This window comes from Lissotriton helveticus, chromosome 12, assembly GCF_964261635.1.
Source record: "Lissotriton helveticus chromosome 12, aLisHel1.1, whole genome shotgun sequence".
Classification (NCBI taxonomy): domain Eukaryota; kingdom Metazoa; phylum Chordata; class Amphibia; order Caudata; family Salamandridae; genus Lissotriton; species Lissotriton helveticus.
The window spans coordinates 651,110,669-651,132,688 of record NC_136073.1 but is presented as its reverse complement, the minus strand read 5'-3'; the positions used below and the strand labels follow the sequence as shown (position 1 = coordinate 651,132,688).

At 46.8% G+C, this 22,020-nt stretch overlaps 1 protein-coding gene across 1 annotated transcript in view; it reads right to left on the bottom strand.

The window, feature by feature from the left end:
- Window positions 1–22,020, bottom strand: part of LOC144798356 (C-signal-like) — a 294,329-nt gene that overhangs the window by 176,210 nt on the left and 96,099 nt on the right. Inside the window, exon 4 of the mRNA XM_078669192.1 lies at window positions 19,658–19,819. Within this exon, the coding sequence (XP_078525318.1) occupies window positions 19,658–19,819 (162 nt within the window). The remainder of the gene's footprint in view (window positions 1–19,657; window positions 19,820–22,020) is intronic.

Below are 22,020 nucleotides of genomic sequence, written 5' to 3'. Positions count from 1 at the left end.
CCCTTACCAAACCAATAGGACCTTGAGATCCAGTAGTAAGAACCTTCTGGCAGTCTCACGAATAAGGAGAATCCGCATGGGCGGCAGACGTTTTTCTGTCCAATCAGCTAAACTCTGGAACAATCTGCCGGACCCTATTCGGAGGGAAGAGAACCACACTAGGTTTAGAAAAATGTTAAAAACCTTCCTATTTCTGTAATCTCTCGGGTAATGAATTGGTGCACGGCAGCGCTGGGATGCCCCCGGGTAACCACGCGCTATAGAAATGAGTATTCATTCATTCATTTGTTAATAGGCCCCTTATCTCTTTAAGCCTTTGGATAGAATGAAAGCGATCGGCCCTAATGATGTCCTTTAGTGCAAGGGCGTAGTGAACTAGTTCTGGAGTTGTCCAGATATACCTCCAATATAATAGAGGCCGTAGCCATACTATATCCTAAATTTTTTTCCTGCAAAGATCATATAAAAGCGGGATGGTAGGAGTACTTTGGGGACCCCGACTAAACAGCGTAGAAATGTATTCTCCGCCAGTGTTAGTTGGTTCAAATAATTAAATCCCCAAAGTTCTGAACCATACAGAGAGGCACTTATGACCTTCATGTTATAGATCTCTAGGGCAGGTGTAATTGGCTTGGTAAAGGAAGCTCTGTGCTTTGTGGCTAAGGCACCCGCAAGCTGGTGAAATTTTAAAACAGCCATGTCACTATGACTTTTCCAGCCAATGTTACTCTGGAGAGATATTCCCAGATACGTAAATGCCTCTACCTGCTCTAGTGGAGTTCCATTAAAATTAATTGTACCTTTGAAGGTTTTCCGCTGACTCAGGGACATGAACTAGGTTTTTGAGGTGTTTATCTCAAGTCCACGCAGTTGACAAAATTCTCCGAACGCATTCACAGCCTTCTGGAGCCCACTCGTGGTCGGGGAAACAATCGACGTGTCGTCCGCAAACATGAGAACAGGCACGCGGGCCCCAGCCAAAATGGGGGCATCAGTGGGGGGACGGTTAAGATGATCCACTATGCCGTTGATGTATAATGAAAACAGCGTGGGTGCCAATACGCACCCCTGCCGAACACCACGCTCAACAGGAAATGAGTCGGTCACCTCACCCTGTATCCCCCATCTGATTCTGGCGTAGTTGTTCTCATGCAGGCGGACGAGAAGAGTCAATAGCTCCGGGGATATCCCTGACTCAGCGAGAACCCTCCAAAGTTTGGAACGGGGGACTAAATCGAAAGCCAATTTCAGGTCTACAAAGACCGCATAAAGTGTCCCCTTAGTTAAGGCCACCTTCCTCCAATAAAGTGCTATAAAGTAAAAGACCTGGTCAATTGAACTAGTACATGGCCGAAAGCCAGCTTGATATGGGGACAAAATGTTGTGTTCTTCTATCCATGTTTGAAATTTGTTTTGCACTAAACAACCCATGAGTTTTTGGGCTGAGTCTATAAGACTAATGGGTCTATAGTTACTGGGTAGAGATTTGTCACCCTTTTTAAAGACCGGAATTATTTCAGCACCTTTCCATGAGGGTGGGATTGGCGCACCCCTAGCCACAGAGTTAGCTAAACACTCAAAGTACTGGCACCAAGATGATCTATCACTTAAAAACACGTCAGCGGGTATACCATCCATGCCTGGGGCTCTTCCCCCGGTCACGCAATCTAGCGCTATACTAACGTCTTTAGTTGTAAAAAGCTGACTTTGATAAAAAAATAGTTGGGAGTAGTGGACAGTCTTCTTCAGTTCGATTACGAGCATATTGTGGTCTGAAGAAATCTACCCATTGTTGTTTGGCAACATTGTTTTGGGGGGCTTCAGCTACACCTCCTTTATCCCATTTCACGATGGCCCAAAATTGTTTTGAATCCTTTGCTCCACAAGCTAATTTCAAATCACGCCATTGTTCCTCATCCCACTGTTTTTTTGCTACCTTCTGGGCTAGCCTGTAGGTCTCCCTTGCCTTTCTCACTCCTGTGGGATTCCTACACCTTATTTCTGTGCTCAAGTTTTGGCGGGCTAATTTACATGCATTGTTATACCACCCCTCCTTGGGTTGTTTTTTGTTTCCCTTATCTGGATTTATTGTTTTCCTAAAAATTAGTTGGAGTTTTGCGAAAAAGTGGATGTGTGCCTCAAACATTATTTGGGGAAAGTCTAGCTTGTTAATGTGAGTATTTAAATTAGCCTCTTCTTCGACAACCATGTTTTTAAGGACCTCCAATTTCTCAGGGTTCTCAATAAAACTACCCCATTTAATGTGACGCATGTTATTGGAGGCAACGATGTCCAGGGTGACCTTCACACACCCCGGTTTCGGTTCTTTAGTCCCCATCTGTACTTGATAATCCATACAAAGTGGGTTGTGATCACTTTCCATCCTAGTTTTAACAGTCATATCTATCAGACTGTGCCACCCTCTTATATCCACCAGGATGTAATCTATGCGACTAGAATGCCTACCATTATCGAATGTATTTTCTCCCATGCGATCGGACGGAGTGCGTCCATTTGCTGCTCTAAGCCCTCTCACTAAGCATAGGGCCTTAAGCTGTATAGCTGCGGCTGACCATCTTTTTACGGCAGGTAATTCAAGCTGGGGAACACCCCATTTACTGTCCTCCTCAGCATCGAGAAACTGATCCTCTTGTCCAAGAGGTTCAAAAGTAGTGTTAAAATCTCCACCTACTATAGTAGACAACTGTATTGGGAGTGTCTCAACCTGCTGATCAAGAGCTGAGATTACCTCAGATGTTTGTCCCCCTGCTGTCCCCCTTGCATAAATATTGTAAATAGCCACCCCTTGTCCATTTTCCCATGTGATTTTAACTGACAGGATGTCATTCGATGGAGAACTAATTTGTTGCACCTTACAGCATAGGGCTTGGCGAACCCAAATAATCAAACCTCCAGCAGGACGACCTTTAGATTTTTTGATGGCTGGAGCATGAAAATTGAGGAACCCCAGGCGATAGACTGGAACCATTGACCAGGATTCCTGAAAGAGGATGATGTCATACTGGTCAACAAAACTACACCATTCAGGGGATGTTATCTTATTATCGATTCCAGCAAGGTTCCATGAAAGAAAAGCCAGCCCTGCCTTACCTGGTAAAATGCAAGTTGAATGCTGCAAGATTTTAGCTACTGGGGTCGCGCCCTCAATCACTGGTTGATATTCTATGTTTATGGGCATGAGGCAGTACTTCTCTGGGGGGAGCCCGTCTGATTCAGGGCAATCATATTCCCCAAATGGGTCCGAGCAAATTAGTTGTCCGAGATTCCTGCTCTCTATAGGCTGCCCTGTGGGGTGGGATCTCTCCAGTGGGATTGTACGAGGTATAGGGGCCATGTTAGTTTGTGACCCGTTCCAATCCTTAGGACCATGCTTTCTGCCAATCTCTGTTGCTACCATATCTACAGATCTATCAGCCCTCAGGAGTCAATCACATTCATTCAGATCGGACAAAACCCCAAACCGATTTTCCAAACTGATACCTCCATCCCTAGTTTGGACACCCCTCCCCAGTGTACTTAACACAGGGGCCCGTTTCGGCCAAGATCTACTAAAATTCGCTACACTCCATCTCCTACTGTAGAAAAAGTCGAGAGTTAGTGGGATCATGTCAGAATCCCTGCGTTGTGGGAGGAATACGTTTGCCAGTATGTTTGGGAGTACCTCGGGTCTCGAAAAATTCAAGGCTATACAGTCGCCCTTAGATTTTTTCAGGTAATCCCCAAGCCATGCTACCCTTCTAGCCATAATGATTTCCCCTGCTAACTGCTGTTTTCCCCAGGGAGATATCTTCATGTTTTTCGTCAACCAATGCAGCGCTTTATCGATCAGAGAGGTTGTTGACTCTACCTGCCCAGGTGTCAGAGGAGGGGCGTTTGCCAGAACTAGAACTAGAGGAGAAGCTTCCACAACAAATTGGAATATGTCGCGCTCTTGACGCGGTTCTTTGGATTTTGTTGGGGGAGCCTCTATAACTACAGTTTGGCAATCCTCACCTACTGGGAGCTGGGTGGGCGGTGGAAGCCGTACAACATTCTCACTACCACCCACCCCTCTTCCAGGGTGAGCCTCCTGGATTTCACACCTATTTGAAACCAAAGCTGATAGGCTACCAACTTCCTCCAATGTCTTATTGAGGAGACCTCCTAGTCTATTGACCTCTGCAGTAAGCTGATCGATTTTAGCCACAAGGGGTTTGACAATACCCTTGATCTTTAAATCGATCATACTTACTAATTTTTTAATTTGTTCATCCTCCAGTTTCACAGTGTCACCCTTCACCGAGAGGACCTCATCATTATCTGGGATTTTGGGTGGAGAAACTAATCTTCTTCTAGCAGAACGTGTCCCCCCATGTTTGGTCTGTACTTTCCTGCATGCTCTGACTGCTCTAGGCACAAGAGTCGGCGGATTCTGTACCGTCGTATCCAAGGATAATTCTAGATCAACTGTGGGGACAGTGTTTAACTCGGGCAAGTCACTGGCAGAGAAATCGGGATTAACGATATCACTGCTATCATCCCGTGCCCGTAATGCTGGTGAAGGTTGCGCATTGGGAGGTGTGAGGGATGTAGGGGAACAACTTAACTCTAATGACTGCCGTCTCTCACTGTTAATTTTACTCACAACCTTCACCAGATAATTAATTATCCAGGGTGTTTGGCACCAGGGGACCCTTTTGTTTAGACATACCCGAGGATAATAGTTGGAAGGTACAATCAGAAGCTTTACCAAAATACACAGGATAGAACAAGACACCTAGGACAAATACTTGAGATGGATTTAAATATGTTATAGTCTCACTGTATGTGGGTCACGGAAGTCCACCATCAAATAAGAATCAGGGTCCCTGGCTCAGCCCAGTCGCGTCCTGTCCCGGACTGTCACAGACTGTCCGCCCTTTGTCCGGGCTTCGTCCCACGCGTCCCGCGCACGTCCCGCGGTGCGGAGGAAGCCTGGTTCTATTTAGCGCCTCCGGGCGCGGAAGTGGCTCTGTGAGGGGGCGGGAGAACAAGCCGGGGATTCTGGGATATGTAGTTTTTGTCCCCCCACTCGGCGGCCGCGCAAAGAAGTAACAGCAGCGGCGGCGGGGGGGAACAGTGACCCAGGCAGCAAGCGCTCACAGCGCGACCCCAGGCAGCAGCTTTTCGCAGGTGTGCAGGTCCCAAAAGTCAGGTTAGAGGCTCCCGCTCTCCAGAGGAAGCCTGGTTCTATTTAGCGCCTCCGGGCGCGGAAGTGGCTCTGTGAGGGGGCGGGAGAACAAGCCGGGGATTCTGGGATATGTAGTTTGTGTCCCCCCACTCGGCGGCCGTGCAAAGAAGTAACAGCAGCGGCGGCGGGGGGGGGGGAACAGCGACCCAGGCAGCAAGCGCTCACAGCGCGACCCCAGGCAGCAGCTTTTTGCCGGTGTGCAGGTCCCAAAGGTCAGGTTAAAGGCTCCCGCTCTCCAGAGGAAGCCTGGTTCTATTTAGCGCCTCCGGGCGCGGAAGTGGCTCTGTGAGGGGGCGGGAGAACAAGCCGGGGATTCTGGGATATGTAGTTTTTGTCCCCCCACTCGGCGGCCGCGCAAAGAAGTAACAGCAGCGGCGGCGGGGGGGGGGGAACAGCGACCCAGGCAGCAAGCGCTCACGGTGCGACCCCAGGCAGCAGCTTTTCGCCGGTGTGCAGGTCCCAAAAGTCAGATGGTTAGTAGCTAATTTGGCAGCGATGACGGGGGCGATGAGTGGTGCAAGCTGCAGAATTAAGCAAGCTAAGAATTTTTAGATGCACAGTTTAAATGTAGTAAAGCACCAACCCAAGAAATGGTGTAAAAGCATCCAACCCTGCACTGTATCAGAGAATTTACATATTCCAGCAAAAAATGTCATAAACCGCATTTCAGATGTCCAAATCTCTACTGCTTAGCAATAGATGTCATATTATTTAGCACTACTGCCGCTTCATGCTCGATACAGCACATTTGGATCTTCTCATTGTGAAGTTTTTTTAGCCTTGCCGGCTCCTGTAGGAAGACTTGCGCACGTACTGCCTTTAGAGGATCAATCATCTGGCGCAGTTTCCATCTGCCATTGTGGGCTTTCAGAGATCTGAATGGATGAAAATTGACATGGCGTCAACAGTAACTGGGAGAGCAGGATAGGCCTTCATCACAATCGCTTGCCTTAACAAAATATTGCTTCTGTACACTAGGTTTGAGCAGAGTTGTACTGAATGTAGATTAACTTTAGGCCTGCTGCCGTGATTCAAGGGCAGCCAAAGTGCACGTTGTATCTAGGAATCTATATCCCCATAAATGAGATTTGAAGAGGCTTTCCCAAACAATTTCACAATATACTGTCTGGGGTCAGCCCCCTCCTTCCCTTTAGGAATACCAAACACTCGCAAATTGTTTCTCCTCTGGCGATTTTCAAGGGATTCAATATTAGACTGCACCAGCGCCAAACGATCATTATGGTTCCGCACTGACTTGGTGGTATGTGATCCAACCTCCACTGCATCCTCCACTCCGTGTTGCAATTCTACCATCTCTGTGGTTAACACAGTTACTTTGCGAGTGACCTCTGAGATTAATTTCTGGATTGCAGAATTGTCCGCTCTAGAGTGCATATAAAACTGTTGCACTTCAGCTCGTTGTTGTTGCACTTCTGACTGTTGAGCCTGCAGAAGTTGCAGTATTGCCAAGACAGTAGGTTCCTGAGGGGTCACATTATTGTGGAAGAACTAGATGAGCTGGATGACTGACGACCAAAGGGGCAGGTGTGAGTCACTGTGAGAAGGACTGTGAGCATGCTGGGCATAATAACTGAAGTGAGATTGAGATTTAGCATCCTACCCCCCTTTAAGTTTGTTTGAGCCTCTCGGTTTACAGTGGATTGATGAGACACTTTTGCTTTCACGTCACCCTTTGACATTACCCAGTCTCGCAGTTTTACTTCCCTTGAGGCTGCCACTGGCTGTATGATTCTTAATTCGGCAGACCTTACTTTTACCCACTAAGGATCCCATTAAAGCCCTATTAAGGTCTTTTAGAGCTTCCCTGGCTTATATACCCTCACCGACTGCTGATTTATCAGGTGTTTCCTCAATTAAGCCTGGGCCGATGACTCCCTTTAAGATTGCTTCCTCTGCCCCAAAAGCTTGGCCTACTTTGGTAGCTGCTGAAGCCATCTCTGGCGTTGATGACATATCTGTTAATATAGAGCACAGTTTGCTGGATAGAGTATGATTTGGTGTTCGCAGTTTCAATAGAGTAACAGGAGTGTTGGTCTCCTTTGCATCCACATTTCTCCCTGGCAAAGTAACAATCATTCCCACAGTATTCACTTCTGCCACTTATGCCACATTAGGAGCCTCTGTGTTTCCTGGAGGTTTAAGAGAGGAGTGGTCCAAACCACGGACTGTAATGTATTGCAATTATGTTGCAGCGTAGGGGCTAATGGAGTGCTCCCCCTGGGTACCTTATATCCTTCAGTTATTCCTGCCGTACCATTACACATCACCCAGGGCAGTTTCTTCTTCAGCTACCAGAGATTCCTCTGTGCATGCCTGTAATAAACTGGCTGCTGTGGCTCCTCCATGCAGTTTCAATATAGGAAGTCCCACTGAGGAAGCCCTTGCCTCTCTAGCTTCGAGAAGTGATCGGGGTACGCTGTCTTCCTTCTCCAACCAGAATAGCTCCAAGCGTGTCCGTACTGCTCACCACGTGCCAAACCACCCCCCCCCCCCCCCCCCCCCCAAGCATACTGGTTTCTCGAGGCGCCATACTCTGACTTGTCTGCAAAGGCCTGAAGCACAGCCTGTCTGTACTTTGCAAAAAACAGCACAAGAGTAAATGTGCGGTCAGAATGCAATGGAAAAGGCAGAGAAGCTGCCACATAGGTAAGGCTTTACAGCTGCCACTAGTAAGGCCTCGGTCCTCTACACACGTTTGCTAGCACGCTCACCAATGCACCCATTCTGTTAGTGACTGCCAGTGCAAGTGGAATCGAGTGGGAGGGACTGAGCTCCCAATGCAAGATCAGCCCGCCATCTTCCCCGTCTCCTTTTCAATAGGTAGAGATTTCAGTGCCAACCAGAAACAAATACCACTCTGCAAGATCCATTTGTGGTTAGGGACAACCAAATGTATGCCCAACTGTTGATTTTAGGGGGATGAAACATGTGCAGGCCCTTTTACATTTTAGGTTATTTAACAGCTGTGATTGTGGGTGATGTATTCACTCAGACAACAGACACCCACCTTTGTGAGCTGGGGTCAAAGTACTGTAATGGGTTATATTTTCACTACTGAGGATATGAGCCGGCTTGCTTTTGCTGGAGGGGGGGACAAAGGATGATGAGCATAGTGATTATAACCGTATAGAACTGGCTCTTGATCTACCAGACTGTAGGCAACTATACAAGCCCCTAGGGCCGACAGATCTAGGCATAAAGGATATTGGACAGGGTTAGCTGGCAAAGAGCCCATATTCCAATCTAGTGGGATCCAACCTAGTGCTGATTATGGACGGTTTGCTGGCAGATAATCCCCCACCATCTAAAATGTTATCAGCCTTTGGGAAACTGAACAACTCTATTTAAGACCTTATCAATGGTAACCGCAGACAAGTAAGAAGTCCCCACCCTGGATGGTTTGATACCTCATGTGGAGATGTTAACACAATATTGTGCTTAGTATTTCATTGTAAACCCAGGAATAAGATATTGGTAGCAGCTGCCAGGCTGGATTACAAGTAATCCATTAGAAATAGGAAATTGGGGATCAAGGCAAATCTTGTTCAAGCATGTAAAGAGAAGGATACCATGAGATTTTGGAATATTGCAAATAAAGGGAACAATGGTATTGCCACAATAGAGGGGTTAGGGTCCAATATTAGTCCAAAATGTTGGCATGACCATTTTGGGTGGATTTACTCCTGGGAAATTCGGAGACGTTTCAGTTAGTTATTGCTCCTCAGTTCATGTTTTATCTTGAGGACGTCATAGCGGCTATTGAAGATAGTTCGGCCAAAAAAGGCACTGGGCCCCAATGGGGTACAGATGGACCTTTATCATGCCAACATCCCTCTGTGGGCACCATTATTACTGATGTTCTTAATTCTGCTGGCTCCCAGAAAATACCAGATTCATGGCATTTTAGTGTGCCCCTGTGATGGTACTTCCCTTTAGACAATGATGCACTTTACCCTATTTTGTAAATATTATGAACCTTTTAGACGGAGACGCAGATATTTATTATCTATCATAAAAATGTAGGATGTTTGACAATGTAGACCAGCATTTTATTATCTTTGTATGTTACCTGATATTGATGTGTGTTCTTCCATGGGGGCTTATTTAAGAAATGAACAACAATGGTGCAATTTTGTGTGGTTTCAACATTTGCACAGAGCCCACCTGTCATCCACCCCAGATGCATATATGCAGTCACACAGAGCTAAGAGAAAAAAATACCATCTTACTAAAAGTGGCATTTCAAAAATCGAAATGATAAATTTGACTTTATCAGTAAAGAGGCTTTACCATTGCAATTCCATAGGCACTGAATAATACAGTTCTACCTCCTCTTTGGGAGGTACAACTCATTAGATGTAAGAAGAAATCCACAATGTTAACCAATGTATGGTTCTTTTTTACTTAACCTATAACAATAAGATTAAGGTCTGATGCTTACTGTTAACCAATGTTAACCAGTGGATACCAATACCAATAAGAATAAGGTCTGATGCTACTTACCACTTACCCTGAGGGGTATCTCGGTGCTTGTGGATTTGCAAAAGAAGTTGTGGGGGTGGACTGATCTGAAAAAGGGCGGCTTTCAGAGTATTTCTGAATTTCAAGCAGGCTTGAGGCATGTTTAAAGGGCCACGTATGTGGGAGGCACAATCAGTGCTGCAGGTCCACTAGATGCATTTAATTTACAGGCTCTGGGCACATGTAGTGCACTTTTCTAGGGACTTATAGGGAAATTAAATATGCCAATTAAGGGTATGTGTAGGAAGCTGGGTTTTTGCCAGATTTCTGATGCACTTCGACTTTATGTGCCCTGGGTCCCTGCCAATCAGGTTCTCAGGGTCTGTGTTCTTCCCAAAACTGTACCTTGTACCCCCAATTGGCACCTCTCTGGCCACATGTAAGTCCCTTGTATAAGGAAAAGAAAATGAGAGCAGGCCACACAGCACTCCCGCTAATGTCCAATTATTGATTGATCTAGGAAAGCCTAGATTAGTGTTCAGAATGTATCGAAACCAAGTAATATATCTTATGCTCATCCACAATCAACAATATATAATGTCCAATATTTCACACAAACTCCAAATTCAGAGATCCAAGCCAATTCGTATTCTTCCAAGTCTTTATTGTGTATCCATAGGCATATAAAAACTTCACAGCTCACACCGCCGACACGTGTTTCGTCTCATAGAGACTTTTTCAAGGCAAGGAATTTAAATACGTAGACGGATATTTGATTCATAGTCCGCCTTTATAAGTCGACCTGTGTCCACCAAAGTATGGCTCCTCAGTGCTGGTCGTAAAGTAGACCACCTAACCAGAATTCCTCTCCTCAGGGTTCAATCTGTGTGGAGAGTCTTCAACTAATCGTTGCACTTAATAGACAGCGGTTACAATATGTCAAAGGTTGCAGAGTATACTGAAGCCAGGTCAAACTACAAAATATCCCGTGATGAGTATCAGCACCGCAAATAGTAAGAATGATCAGTAGTAAGAATTCGAGGCTAAATTCGCCATGTCAGACTATTTAGAATACCGCTCCACTGCGTTTTAGTCTGTTTAACGCTATTGCTGAGTGGAGGTCCCTCTTCAGTATCTATACGCACGCAACCAGAGACCTTGATAAGTCTCTCCAAATGTAGATAGCACGCCAACCTCCAATGCCGATATCGACTTCGACTTTATGTGCACTGGCTCCCTGCCAATCAGGTTCTCAGGGTCTGTGTTCTTCCCAAAACTGTACCTTGTACCCCCAATTGGCACCTCTCTGGCCACATGCAAGTCCCTTGTATAAGGTACCATGGGTACCAAGGGCTCTGGGACCAAGGAAGGCCTCTTAGGGCTGCAGCACATATTGTGCCACCCACTCTTAGAGGTCCTGTACCTTAACACACGCACACTGCCATTTCAGGCTGCGTGTTTTGTTGTAGAGAAAAGTGAAGAGTCGATTTGGCACCCATAACTGTGTGCCATGCCTTTAACCCACTGCCTATGGTATAGGTTAGGCACTCCTCTAGCTGGGTGCACTACCCCACTGATGATGGTACAATTGCATGAGCACTGTGCCCCCACAGTGTCTAAGTCCATTCTAAGACATTGTAAGTGCAGTAATGCCATAAACAGTATATGGTCTGGGAGTTTGTCATTATGAACTCCACCGCACCATAATGGCTTTACTGAATTCTGGGAAGTTTGGTATCAAAAATCTCAGGATAATAAACCCACACTGATGCCAGTGTGGGATTTATTATACCATGCACTTAGAGGCCATCTTAGAGATGCCCCTGAAAATGACCAGCCTCTGGTGGGTTCCCTGACTTTTGAACACCAGCCTGCCACAATGAGACATGTTTCTGGACCCTGGGGTGGGAGCCTTCGCTCCCCGAGCCCAGAAACAAAGCCTTACCTGGGCGGAGGTGGTCACAACTTCCCCAGGTCAGGAAGAGACATCTGTAGCAGGGGGGCTTCAAAGGCCTTGCTGCCTTTGTAATGCAACCCCCAGGCTCTCCTGCTATCAGGAGCAGGCCCCCTTCCTGTCTCCCCTCCTTTTTGGCAGGAACAAAGGCAGGTCAAATTAGAACAGATCTGAAGGTGTGCCCATCTCTGCCAATCCCACCCCTCAGGTGGGGGAGTCGATTTGAAGCCCACTCCTCAGAGCCAGCATCTTGCAGATGGCAGGTACTCTCCAATCAGGATTAGGGATTGTACCAACCCCCCCACGTGAAGACAGATTCCCGCAACCTACGAAGAAGGACAAAAGACGATGCCCAGCAGTGGAGACTACAGAGAAAAACGGACTTGTCCCCACCCCTATCGGCCAATCAGCAGTATCAAGAGATCCTGAGCCAAAATTTGCCTCGTCCTGCAGCTAATGACCTCCAGAAACCCTGGGAGGACTGACTGGCTTCAACAAAGACTGGATCGCCTGTGAACAGCAGCTCTTTTCAAAAGAAACTCACAAGACAGACTCTGAGCCTGCTGAGGACAAAGAAATCCAATGCCTGGAACCACCACTGCACCCAACGCCTATGGCCCAAATCTGGGTGGCCCACCGGTCCCAGTGAGGTGGCCCAGAGCTCCAGAGTCTGAGTCCACCGTTGGTTGACCCCTCCAGGACTCCCAGACATTGCCTGCAGCCTCTGCACGGAGATCCCCCCAAATGTAAGTGGCCGTGTAAGGTGAAATCTCACCTCAAAAGACATCCCTGAATCCAGCTGCCCTGTGCCCTGTATAAGAGAACCCGAGGTGCACCTTCGTCCCCAAGCCCTCCAACCTACCTGCACAGCTGTTGGTTTATTTTATTTATAAAATTTCTATATTTATTTATAAAATTTCTATAGCGCACAAATACCTTCCGGTGTCTCTGCGCTAGAGCTTACAGATTGCAAAAGGGTTCCTATTGGGAGTTTACTGATTAAAAAGCCAGGTTTTAAGATGCTTTCGGAATGTTAGCAGTGATGGGCTAAGTTTAATGTAGGGAGGGAGCAGGTTCCACAGTTTAGAAGCGGCAACCACAAAGCGTTTGTCTCCCCATGTGGCTTTTTTTGTGCGTGGGATTTGAAGCTGTTGGGCTGCAGAAGAACGTAATGTTCGACTAGGCGTGTAAACACAAATAGCCTTTTTTTTAAAATCTGGTCCAATGTTGTTCAATGCCTTATATGTGATACACAAGGCCTTAAACTTCGTACGGCTTTTAACCGGCAACCAATGTAGTTGACGAATGATAGAAGAAATAGATGAATACTTCGGTGTGCCGGTTAGAATCCTTGCGGCAGCATTTTGAACAAGCTGTAGTTTGTTCAAAACTTGCTCCTGCGCATTCAACAATAGGCCATTACAATAGTCCACCATAGACAATACCAAAGTGGACATTAGGGTCTTGCCTGCATTTGGGGGAAGAAATGGAAGCAATTTCTTTACCATTCTTAGGGTAAAAAAGGAGGCTGAGACCACTGCGTTGGCATGGCTGACAAAAGCTAGCTTGTTGTCGAATAGAACCCCCAGATTCCTAACTTTGGATACTGGTGATGGAGGGGTTCCTAACTCCGAAGGCCACCAAACTGGGGACCAAGACGGGGTCAGCTCACCAAATACCATGACCTCAGTCTTGTCAGAGTTTAACTTTAGACAATTCTGATCCATCCAGGTACTGATGGCTCTCATACCCTACTGGAAGTTAGCGGCCACTGCTCCTCCATTTTTGTGAATCGCCAGGACCAGCTGGGTGTCATCAGCGTATGAGGTCAGTCCAATACCAAATGACTTGATCACCCTCGCCAAGTCCGACACATAGATGTTAAAAAGTGTCGGACTTAGCGAGGAGCCTTGGGGGACTCCACAAGGCAGAGTGAAATCAGGAGAGTAATAACTCCCCATCTTCACAGACTGCTCTCTATCAGCCAGGAAGGATGCCAGGAGTGCTTTGGCTTTGCCCTGAATGCCTATTGCAGCGACACGGTCGATCAAGATGGTATGATCGACCGTGTCGAAGGCTGCAGACAAATCTAACAGTATTAGGACCGCTGCACCACCCTGGTCCATGATTATCCTGACCTCCTCTGCTGCCTTTATCAGAGCAGTCTCGGTCCCGTGGCCCTTCCTGAACCCAAACTGGGTGTCATCCAGCAGATCGTTCTGATCACGACAGCTGTAAGTTCATTGCCTTTTAAAAAAAATTTGATGGATAGGGGAGCGAGGCAATAGGGCGATAGCTTTTAGGCTCAGATGGATTTAGGGTCGATTTTTTTAAGAGAGGTTTTACAGTGGCTTTTTTCCAGATTGAGGGGTAGTCCCCTGTCCAAAACATGGCATTATAGATGTTAGTGAGCACCGGGGCTATCAGATTGGATAATGGTTTGAGGATGAATGGGGGACATGGATCCAAAGGTGATCCTGACTTAATAGTGTTCATAAGTTCTTTCATAGCCTGTTGGGATAGTGGGGAAAAAGCCTCAAAAGTTGGCTTAGGGGACATGAGAGGGATCTCCAAGCAGGCTGAATCAGTGATAGTTCTTTTAGTAAAGTTGTTAAAGATGTCTTTGACCTTTGCCTTAAAAAATTCCGCTACCTTATTGCAGAAAATTTGAGATGGCTCTGTGGTGGCAAGAGCTGGTGAATTGGCTAATTTTTTAACCACCTGATATAGCGGTTTGCTCGAATTTTGAGCTAGTTCTATCTGTGTACTATAAAAGTTACATTTTTCTGCAATTATGAGTTTTTTGTAGCTTGACAAAGCTTTCTTGTATGTATCTCTGTCATTGTTGTCGTATTTCATACGCCAACGCCTCTCCAAATTTCGGCATCGTTGTCTTTCAAGCCTTAGTGGTTCCGAGAACCACGGCGCGGAGGGTTTAGTGCGGTTTGGCCGCATCTTTATGTTAGGTGCTAAGCGGTTAAAGGCATTGTTCAGCCAATGTCCATAGTTATTAGATGCTTCATGTGGATCAGATATGTCTTCTGGTCTCGTGGACTCCAAGGTATTATGTAAAACGGTGGAATCAAGGTTTTTCCAGTCGCGACATTTAATCTGAGGGCGGATGGGACTAAGATCGTGAATTTCACTGCCGAGTGATCCGTCCATATAAGCGGGAACACTGAAGGGTAAGTCATATGAGAATTATTTGTAAATAAGCCATCCAGAATGTGGCCTGCTTGATGAGTGGCTAAGGAGACCCGCTGTTCTAAGCCAGCGGCCGAGAAGTCCGAGATAAGAGTGGACGAGTCTTTATCTGCAAGATTTTCTAAGTGAAAATTAAAGTCTCCCAATATTGTGTAGTCCGAATTGGCGGCTACTGGTTCTAATAGAAAATTGAGGGATTTCAAAAAGGGTATACGTGAGGTAGGTGGTCGATACAACAGAGTTCCCTTAAAGGTTTGTATAGGGGAAAGAGTAATAGTGAAACCTAAAACTTCAGCAAAATCGCACTCTAATGGTTCTGTTTTTATAGCTAAATTGGCTCAGTGTATAATGGCTAGACCACCGCCCCTTTTGCCGGATGATCTGTCTAGTCTAATCACGTGATAGCCGTCGGGGGTGGCTATACTAAAATCTGGGCCAGATGCTAGATCTGCCCAGGTCTCAGTTATAAACAGAACGTCTATATTTTGGTTGGCTATGAGTTCCGCCACGTCTTCCCTATGATTTATAAGAGAACGTGCATTTATAAGTGTCCAGATTATGTGTTTATCTTCGTTTCTAGGGACCAGGAGGGATGCTTGATGTGAGTAAGGTAACGTAATCTTAAATGAGCAGTTCAGACGGCGTTAGAAAGTAAGTTACAAAAGGAATCAGTTTCAAAGTGAGTACAGCTCTTGTAATTTACAGTGTTTCCTATACTCAGAAGCTGCGCTCTGGAATAGGTTGTTACCTTCGTTGTGTAGTGGGGTCTGCGGGGGGCAGGGGATGTGGCGCACAGCGCGATCCCAGCGCGGACTGGCGCAGACTGGCACCCCTTTGGCGCGGCTTCGGCGCGGTAACGGCGCTCCCGCTGCGCTCGACTGCTGCGCTTCCGGGTAGCCATTTTTAAGGTCTAAGCCCCGCCCCCAGCTGGAACGCTAACTCCGTTCTGGTCGGGGAGCCGGCCCTGAGGCACAATGGAGCTCTACCCTGCCCTCCACACAAACGGCACGGAGCCGCGGTGGAACGGGGCTAGGGGTACAGAGTAATCACAGTACTGCTAGTAGGTTAAAATAAATTTTAAAATAACAGTTGTTGCATCGGATTGCAGAAGGTGCGCTTTTAACAGGGGGAATTTTAAAAATACTGCGTTTAGCACTGGGCTTAACAAGCATGCAGAGGAGGATCCCCTCGCAATCTGCACGAGCTCTTCACAACAAACACACAAGGAGCCTCCCTCCTCCCGGAAGTCTTCCTGGACCGAGCCTGCAGCCAAAATCCAAAACTGGCAACTCTCATTGAAAACAACAGGGCACGCGAGGCCAAAACAGCAACCTGCACCCAGCCGCCCTTGCACCGCTGCGGGTGTACGTTGAGTGCTAACTCGGATCAACCTTTGCTCTGAGCCTACAACCCTAGAGCTTTGCTCCCACAACCTTGTGGTGAGCAGCCACCAACCGGAGGCCCCCTATTCCCCCATTGGATAACATTGGGCCTCAGCACTCTGCACCCGGCCGCCCTGGTGCAGCTAAGGGTGTTCTGAGAGTGCATCCTTGACCCTGGGGGAACACTGGTTCTAACCCCAGAATACCAACTTCCACAAATAAGTACTTACCAGCAAACTGTTATCTTCATTTCTTCCCATAGGATTGCATTGACTGTTTTTCCTTGAAAATTCTTCTAAGTGTGGAGTTGGTTTGTATGAAAAATTGAACAACTGCAAATGTTCTAATCACACTGATTAGCAAAAGTAACTGTAAAAGTAATCTAAAAGGTCACGTGCACAGTATTCTGTAAAGTAACTAAAAACTGATGACTTACCTGTATTTCAACCAACTGCATTTGAACCTGCCTTCAACTGTAAATCACTACATAAGATTTTGCAAAGTATTTTTTCACTTACCTGCACCAGGCTTGGCTTGGGTCTAGAAATAAAATAACTAAATAATATTTTTGATACAAACAAATTGGGCTGAATACGGTCTTTGAGTGTGTGACATCATTTCTTGCCAGAGTGTGTACAATAAATGCTTAACACTACCCTCTAATAAAGCCTTACTGCTCGCCCACACTACCACAAACAGAGAGTAAGTTGCTATCTACTTTTACCTCTGCCTACCTTTGGGGTTCCACTGGACTCTGTACCCACTATACCTCGTTTTGGTATAGTATATACAGAGCCAGCTTCCTACAGTGTGCAATCAAGCTATGTTTAGGGGAGAGAGCACAAGCACTGAAGCACTGGTCCACAAAAATTAGATCAGCAAAATTGAAGGCATGCGGGCAAAACATTTTGGGGAAGACCACTCTAAGGCTGACAGGTCTAACACAGTTTATAAATTACAATTCTAACATAGCGCAGTGGCCTATGATCTGATATAGAGATGCATGCAAATTGCCTGGTGTAGGGTAGAATGTTATGGTTTTCCCCAGCCTTTCACTATCCTAATGTTGCTAAAAAGGGTTAATTTGGGTAGAAATACATTTGTATAGTAAACCAATCCCAAACACTTGTTGCATTTTAAATCTTGAGTTTGTGCTTCTCCGAACAAATCACTCAAAAAATATACTTCCTGCTAGTATGAATGACGTGTGATTCCTACACCTTGTAATCCTCATTGTTTTATGTAACATTTCCTATAGACTGAATTACACACCTATGATTCACTGTCTGTATGATATTAAGTGATCTGACACCCTACACTGATAGGAGCAGCACTTTAAAACAAATGAAATTCATGTGGAAGAGAGACTATGGTGAGAAAGGGGGCACTCTTTAGGTCTCGCTGTGCCAGCGCTTGCGCTACTCTGCGAGACATTTAGTGTGTGGGCTTTTAAAAGTCCTACCACACGCTTTTAGCTGGTGCAGAGCGTGCGGTTACGCGCACAATGATGAGCAGAGGCGTCATATGGCTTTCCTCTCTCGTCATGGTGCACGCAGACCACTCGCCAGCCTGCGTGTTTTTTTTTATTTCCTTTTTGCGCGCGCACACTACTCCGGCTTCTCCCCCACCACATATCGCGTCTCGTGCGCGCGGCCAATGCTGTATTTTTTTTTTTACTGTTTCTCCTTGTCTTTTAATAGCGATCTTTATATGAGAATTAACTTGCATTTCACAATACTAAAACAAGCTTGACACGGAAATACAAATTAGCCACGCCCTGTAACATGCACCGTTGCCAAATATTTATTTATCTCTCTCAATGGATACACCTCAAACATTTCGTCTCAGATCATGTAATTAGCAACGCTAGCAACACGTTACTTCATTTTGCGACGTTATTGTTCCAGCTCGTCCTTTGGCATCAAGTCAATGAGCACAGTGTGCAGGGGAGCTCCAAGCGCCTGTCTCTGCATGACTCAGCAAGTGTCAAAAAGAAACCCCTTTTATCCGGGCCAGCGAAGGAAACCCCACTCTCTCTCAATGTAAACGCTGCCGGGGTATAACTCATCCGTCCATTTTAGTGTTGCCTGAGTACAATTCCTTTCTCCTTCCTGTGACCTCACTTACTACATCCTCCTGCCTGGCGAATTAACCCAAAATAAAGGAGGACCCCAGCTGCTCCTGGTCAAGCACAGAGTCGATCTGAGGGCAGCTGTCAGATTACCTCCGGTTCAGAGCATAACATGACTAGGCTCGCTCAAAATTATTAAAGGGCCGCTGAGATGTCGGCATTTCTCAAACGCATTAGCTGAATGAAGACCCTCCACCCCCCTGGAAGGGGTACCCTCCCCACTTGCAACAAGATTATATACGGTCCCATATTGCGTTCAAGTTAAATTGCGTGACATCCATTAAAACCCATTAAAAGTCTCGGCCCGAACGTATTTTGCTTTAATGTCAGGTCCAATCTCTTTCTCTTTCCTCTCCCGTGATTGCTGCAGCTCCACAGCAAGTGCTTAACACCGCTCCATACTCCCCCAGGAGTCCACCCGGCTGCAATCCTTGTATGTTCAGGTTTTGACCCTTGCCCTCCGGATGTCCATTATATATCTCTAGCACGAGCAGGACAGTTGGCTTATGGCTGTTGCACTTTAGTGAAAGTAGCCAAATTAAAAGAGTTCAGAAATAATGAACTGAGACCATTTTGCTGACCCATGATTCTTCTATTGATTCAAACAACAATCGAGTCAAACACCACTATACATTATCTGGCATACTACAACAAGCATTGGCATAGCCAATATGTCCCGCTTTTGGGACCTTATAAGTATTTAGTTATGCAGCACAATATCCTGGGTGCAACAATTTCAACCGTTGCATGGCTAAACACTTATAAGGTCCCAAAGGCGAGACCTATTGGCTATGCCAATGCTTGTTTAGGGTGTTAACGAGGGAATCATAGGGGAATGAGGTCTTTGGAAGAGGGGGGAAAAACGGCCTGGACTGCTATCTCAGGAGCAACTAGTAGTCCTTTGTGCCATTTGTAATAAGCTGCTCGAATTTCCCACCATGATGACAGGGCAACGCCCCTATCTCCCTTGAGCTCCAGCTGTTCCATCACTCAAGTGCCCTCCTCCAAACGGCAATGGTGCCCTGCTGGTTAGACACCTAAGAACTATTCGAGGCCTCAATGGTATTTTTTTTTTATCCAATTGAATAAAAAAAGCCTCTTTAGCCATACGTGCCATGGAGCCAGTGGAACATTACAAATGGAAATGCTGACACACCAGAGAACCTCGTGGGAGGGCAACAGAGTAAACGAGTTACATCATAGACAGAGATATATAGTGACAAAGAAACAGGACGCTGTAAATTTGTGCACTGAATTGACCCTGCATGCCTTACCTTGCTACAACGATAGGAGACAACAGGAATGAAATCGTATGTTTCTTGACACACGGTGATTGATGCCAATCCGGCAGACATGTTGATCACGGCTGCTTTGCTGCAGCTCATACCAGCCTCGTGGTTGTCTTTTGCAGCCTTCTTTAAGAGGTGTAGAAATGCCTGAGGAGACAAAAATCATATCAACATATAAACAGCCATTTGGGACACAAACGCACTAGAAAAAGCAGCGCTGAGGCATTTCTGAGGGAAAACTGCTCTAGGTGACCATTCCTTTCAATTCTTCAGCTTTGACAAACCCATCACAGTTCACAATGTGGCACTAAATCAATGTAATTCTAATCAAAGCTGATGCAGAAAACCGATTTCTGTTGCTTGAGGAGTGTATTGCAAAATAAAGTGATTTATATGTGGTTGCAAGACCAGGGGACCCATGTAATTGTATTTCGTAATGTGTTTCTGGGTAATGTCTGTAAACTAAAAACAGAGGGCCTCGTTTGCAAAAAAAGACGCAGTGTGGCGCCGCAAGCCATTTTGCTGCGCCAAGCTGCACCATTTTAAAAGCACAGGGATGCATCAAAATAACAACAATACGACGAATATGTGTAATTTCCCCCACTCTGGCAGACGCAGGCACCCTTGCGTCACGTTGCAAGTGTGCCGTCCGTTGTAGGGATGATTGTTTTTGTGCAGGAAGGGATAACAATAATTGATGGCATTTTCCTGTTTCTATGTGTGCCCCAGAATGCAGCAGGCAGAGAAAGAGGAACAAACGAAGTAACATAAGTATTTCTCCTCATTGTGCCACTGCTACGCCTCCCCTGGGGAGGTGCAGGAATAAGACTTTCCCAGAGTCACATAGTTTTGTAAATCTAGGAATCTGTCAGGTTCCATGGATGTTGCATGGAATCACCCACAGCAACACTCACGGAACACCCCCTCGCAGAGTAATGCGTGAAAGGGGCCATATTTACAAGGCCATGAAAAGTCACTCAGGGTGACTTTACATGGCCTTGTAAATATGTGCAAGCTCATTGCGTAGCTGGTGCTTCAAAAAAAGTGACGCACTGGCAGGGCCGGACTGGCAATGCCGGGCACCGGGCAATCCCCCGGTAGGCTGGATGGGGTGGGGGCCGTTTTTTTGGCAGGGGGCCCGTTTTGGTGCTGGGGCCGATTTTTGGTCCAGCCAGCGGCGTTAATTTCGTCAGAAAAATAAATCAGTAAATCTAAGAAGTTTACACAACCTCTCAAACTCTGCATGCTTCTCTCTCCATCGCGCTCCATGCGGGAAAAAAAAGCAGGCACAACTCTCAATCTCTGACTCTCTCCGAGTCATTCAATTCTCTGCATAAATAATGGGAGCAGGAGCATGCATTTGTATATTTGGAGCAGTGTGAGGGTGAGTCGCGCTCACACAGATGTCTCTGCGGCCGCCGCCGCGTCTGCGCAGTCTCTTCAGTTCACCCACCTTAGGGTGGGGCGACCGGTGGTGATCATGCGCATTAAAAAGTGCGCATGTCCGATGGTGAGGCCAGGGGCGTAACACAGGCCCCGCAGCCCACGCAGTGCGGGGGGGCCCGAAGCTCGAGGGGGCCCCCTCGGCACTGTACTCTGTCCGGAGAGCTCCTAATTGAGCCCGGAGGGGGCCCCTCTACATACCTTGCAGGGAGGCCCCCTCAATTTTCGTTACGCCAGTGGGTGAGGCCTGGTCGAGGTCTCAAGGAGCATTCCAGCAGTAAGCGGCCCAGCAGAGACTAAGACAACGTCGACTCGCACCTGGTGAGAGAGCTGCCCATTATTTCATTATTTCTAGCCCCTGCCTCAGGAGCAATATAGAAGTATCCAAAGCAGGGGGCGCACCACATTCTGGGATGGGAGGGGGGGGGCAGCACTCTGCATTACGCCTCTGGCATAAATATCAGAAATGCACTTGTGATGGGCACAAAAACCTCTGCAAGGAGCTTACGTGTGTGATTTTAATGTGCGTGAACGTGGCGAACCGCAGATCTCACAGGAAGGCCAGGCCGCTCCGCTGACAATCCGCAACAAGTTGTATGTGCTTATTTATCAGGCGCGGTGCGTCCATTGGGGCGTAGCCCCACTAAGCCCCATGGACCTACCGCGTCGTCACTAAAAGCCAAATACAAGCAAGTGTATTTTTGGGCACAAACATGCCCGCGCATGCGCAGATCGTTTTCCTGTGATTTCCCCCTTAGAGAGAGGACCAAGGGCGGGCCGCAGCCCCCGGGGTTACACAGGGCGACTGGGCGAGGAGTCATGGTGCCCCCCCAGCCAATCCTGGCGCTGCATACAGCGCCAGGATTGGCTGGTCAGTCAACTCCTGTCACTTCAACCACTCTGCT